At 31.1% G+C, this 4,153-nt stretch overlaps 1 protein-coding gene across 1 annotated transcript; it reads left to right on the forward strand.

Moving 5' to 3' along the window:
- The first annotated feature begins 1,001 nt into the window (after positions 1 to 1,001).
- Positions 1,002 to 3,265, forward strand: LOC112016805 (ubiquitin C-terminal hydrolase 12). The gene is made up of 5 exons (XM_024049287.2): positions 1,002 to 1,150; positions 1,249 to 1,418; positions 2,114 to 2,402; positions 2,647 to 2,807; positions 2,921 to 3,265. Exons 2-5 carry the CDS (start codon positions 1,283 to 1,285, stop codon positions 3,103 to 3,105), a joined length of 771 nt encoding a protein of 256 aa, XP_023905055.2. The 5' UTR covers positions 1,002 to 1,150; positions 1,249 to 1,282; the 3' UTR covers positions 3,106 to 3,265.
- Positions 3,266 to 4,153: the final 888 nt, after the last annotated feature.

Genomic DNA, 4,153 nt, shown 5'->3' on the forward strand with positions numbered 1-4,153 from the left:
TAGGGCTTATGACCAGTTGATTTGATTGTTACAACATCAAGATCATTTTGATGAAATGAGATTAAGGATCTAATGACTAGAATCAGGATGCATATTCCCAAGGAGAAATCACCCTTTTACCCTCCAAATGAGGTTAAATGCGGGTTGCAAAATGGGATGTCAACAGAATGCCCCTCATTGGCAGAGCTTGAAAAGCGAATGTCAGTGTATGAAAGAGACACCTAACTTTGCAATCAGTATTTAACCGTGATAAATGTATGATGCATGTAGATAAAAATGCAGAATGTCATATTGTAGATCAAAATGTGGACCGAATCTCGAGGGAGATTGCCTACGTACCTCTTGGTGGAAGGATCAGGTCCGATCGTAGTTCATGCATGCAAATTTTTTTTTTTTTTTTTTTGAATATGTGCAAGACATGCTTACCTGAGGTCAAAAAATGGAGGACCAAGGATCCTGGCTCATGTTTTCAGAGGACCTAGGATTTTTGGATCTTGGCTCATGTTTTCAGAGGACCAAAGGATTTTTTTTTTTTTTTTTTTTTTTTTTTTAATCTATTAGCAAAATATATATATATATATATTTATTTATTTATTATAGAATATATAATTAAAATTAATCATTTAGATTTCCAAAAGTTACACTTAGCCCCCTCTCAAAAATTAAGTTAATTCAAAAGGAGAAAAAAAAAATTAATGTCAAATAACCCACACGTATGACATCCCTCCATGCAATAGAAAAAAAAAGGTTAATAAATACCTAAACTAAAATGTTTCTATCATAATACGGATGTCAACCTCTTTAAAAAATATTGTCAATTTCAACCTATGACTGATACGACAAAAGATTTTACCAGTTAAACTAACTAGAACTTACTGCTTTTGTTATATTTTGTTAATAAATCTAAAGTACTAAACAGTCGATCTTTCTTTTTCACATGTATATATAAAATTTTTTCTTTTGATACTTTGTCCCCCAATATTTTCTAGATTGTATCTAAATATCCCTAATGTTTTGCAGCAATCACAAGAACAGCAAGACATTTTCGTCCAACTCATTTCTTACTTAAAATACAATCATACTCTTTATTGTGCGAGACTGAGGTGGAAAAATACGAGTCTGGTGTTTTTGAAGCTGGGGGGCACAAATGGTGAACTCTAATGCTTTACTCTCAATATTTTTTGTTCAATTAAAAATTTAAAATACAAATGTTTGCCTCATCATCGTCTACTCAATCTTCTTTTGCAGGAGGTTGTCTCTCTATCCAGAAGGAAATAAGAAAATGAATGGGACTGATCACATCTCCCTTTATTTGTCAATAGTTGATACAGAAAAGTATTGTCTTGGTTGGGAGGTTTATGCCACCTTCAAATTGTTCGTGTTTGATCAGATACGGGACAAGTTCTTGACCATTCAAGGTTTGGTCGTTCATGATTTATATATATACATAACTTGCTCATGTACAATATTACTATTTTTATAATTTTATTTTCAAGATAAACAAGGGTCATGTTAATGAATTCTTCAGCCCTCAAGGTATTATAAGTTTTTTTTATTATAATCGATCAATTGTTTTTGGGGAGTCACACGCATTAGTTAGTTAGAGAAGTATTTGTATATTTGATTTTGTTGCTTTCCAATGCAATGGGGCCTATTAATTCTCTCCTTAACCTATGTGAAAATACACCCGTTAACAAAAGCCTATAAACAATTTTACTGTCATAATAAATTTTATAACCATTTTCATAATTGATTCATGTTAACGGGTGTTCTTAGGATAATTGTTAATAAATTATATTAGGAAAGTTTTTTAACACAACTTTAATGGGAAATATAAAAAGTTGTCAGAAAAATTAATTGCTTCATCATTTTGCCACAAAATGATTTTAAAAATAATTCCTAAACCAATGTCCTTAGGGTATTCGTTAACATTTTCCTTCATAATTTGTTGAAGTGATAAATTGTGATTAGTGTAACATTACTTACACATGTACCACCATTGACATCACATTTATTGTACATGAATCACAAAATGACACCACAACAATTGGAAAAAATGTTGGGAAATTGTTATACTTACTAATAGACTTATGGTTTGTTATATATCTTGTAGATGCTGAAGGGATGATTAGAAGATTCCATGACATTAAGATGGAATGGGGCTTTGACAAATTTCTCCCTCTTGATTCTTTCAATTTTCTTCCTAATGGATACCTTGTCAACGATTGTTGTGTATTTGGTGCTGAGGTTTTTGTTCATGAACGTAGTGCCAAACGAGACTATCTGTCCATGATAAAAGAACCTTCTAACCGAATTATGACTTGGAAGATTGAAAACTTTTCGACACAACAAGATAAAGCACCCATTTATTCTCGCATATACGTTGTTGGAGATTTAAAATGGTATTGTTCATTTATTTTTATTTTTTTATACCATAGTATTCATTCCCGACGATTACTCTTAATCATTAGATCAAGACACCAATTTGGTGTACGCGGGTTTGAACTCCTAATCTCTTATTCGACGATATAAAACTTTACCAGTTGAACTGCCTAAAAACTTACTACACTTTTATTGCCATAAAAACGAAAGCTAGCGTTGCTAAATTTATCAAATATTATTTCTAACTCTTTTGATTGAATCTAGGAAATTACTGGTTTATCCCAAGGGAATTTATGAGGGAGCAAACAAAGCCATTTCCGTCTTCCTCTACTCAGTTGATTGTGTTACTCCAGACCTCAAAATTTTTGCGGAATTCAAGCTGCGGATAAGGGACCAAATCGACAATAAACATGCAGAAGAAAAAAGTAAATAAATTATTTTTACATTTTTATCTTCTTCTTCTTTCTCTTGATATGCTTTTTGTTCTCTTTTATTTGCTTTCCTCTAGTTTAAGCTTTTTTTAACAAATTTCTTACAGCTAAATACTGGTTCTCTGCCGCATTTAGCGACTGGGGGTTTTCGCAACTTTTGCTTCGAGAAGATCTTGAACGTGCGTGCAAGGGGTTTCTTGTTGAAGATACCTTGATTGTAGAAGCAGAAATTATGGTTATGTCTACAAGTAGTTCTCGATATTTATCTCGGAATTGCACTTGGGAAGACTAGAGAAGTATGATTGTCGCAGTTATAAAGATGTCAATGTTAAGATACTTCAAATTTACCATGGTTATTTTAGAAGCGCATACTGTATTTATATATTATGAATGATCAATTTAATAAACTCTATCTACAGTATTAAGGGAATAAAAAAGAAGTAGCATTATCATTATAGTCCCTATTGAGTGTGAATGTATAGGTTAGAATTCAATTGGTCTCTACTATAATTCTTTTACAATATCACACTATTTAATAAATTTTTAAACGCAATATTCCATTGTACTCACTTTTGGAATATATCGTTGGGTTTACTTTATGCCTAGTTTTATTTTTTCTATATATATATATATATATATTTTTTTTTTGGGTGGGGCTTAAATCTATTCATAAATAGAGGTTTGAAAAAATAAAAATTTCAAGGATATGTCCAATTGTCCATGCCCTATCCCTATATTTTTCTTTTACGGATTACTTCAAAAAAAAAAAATCATATTTATTTATTTTTATAATAAGTCGATGTATCCTATAATTATTAACATAGAATGCTCGGGTTGGGTTTGGGTTCGGGTTCAAAGCTCTTGCCTTTTGGATTGATTTCAAATCTCACCCAACCCACCCAACCTAGAATTTAATTTAATTTTTTCTTCTATTTTTTTATAAAAATTTTATTTTGATTTTTTACGAATATGTTAAAAAAATAATTAAAAAATAAAGGGGGGGCTAAAATCATACCAAGTACTGTACGGCAATGTAAACGAATTTTATGTTGTGAACTCCTCAATGAGGTTGCTGCAATCTACTGAAGCAATCAAAAAAGATTATCCCGATGAAGACTGATTGCACTTGTGACTTGACTGCTCTTATTCATGGTATATATCTCATTAAAATTATTTTGTTCTATTCTAGCTAGAAATTATAAACAAGGAACATAATATTATCATTTTATTAATAAAAAAAGAAAAGGTAAATTACATATTTGGTCCTTATCCTTTACATTATATTTCAATTTGGTCCTTAACCTTTCAATTGTGTCAATTTGGTCCCTAACCTTTCAGTA

This window comes from Quercus suber, unplaced genomic scaffold (assembly GCF_002906115.3).
Source record: "Quercus suber isolate HL8 unplaced genomic scaffold, Cork oak 2.0 scaffold_199, whole genome shotgun sequence".
NCBI classification, from domain to species: Eukaryota; Viridiplantae; Streptophyta; class Magnoliopsida; order Fagales; family Fagaceae; genus Quercus; species Quercus suber.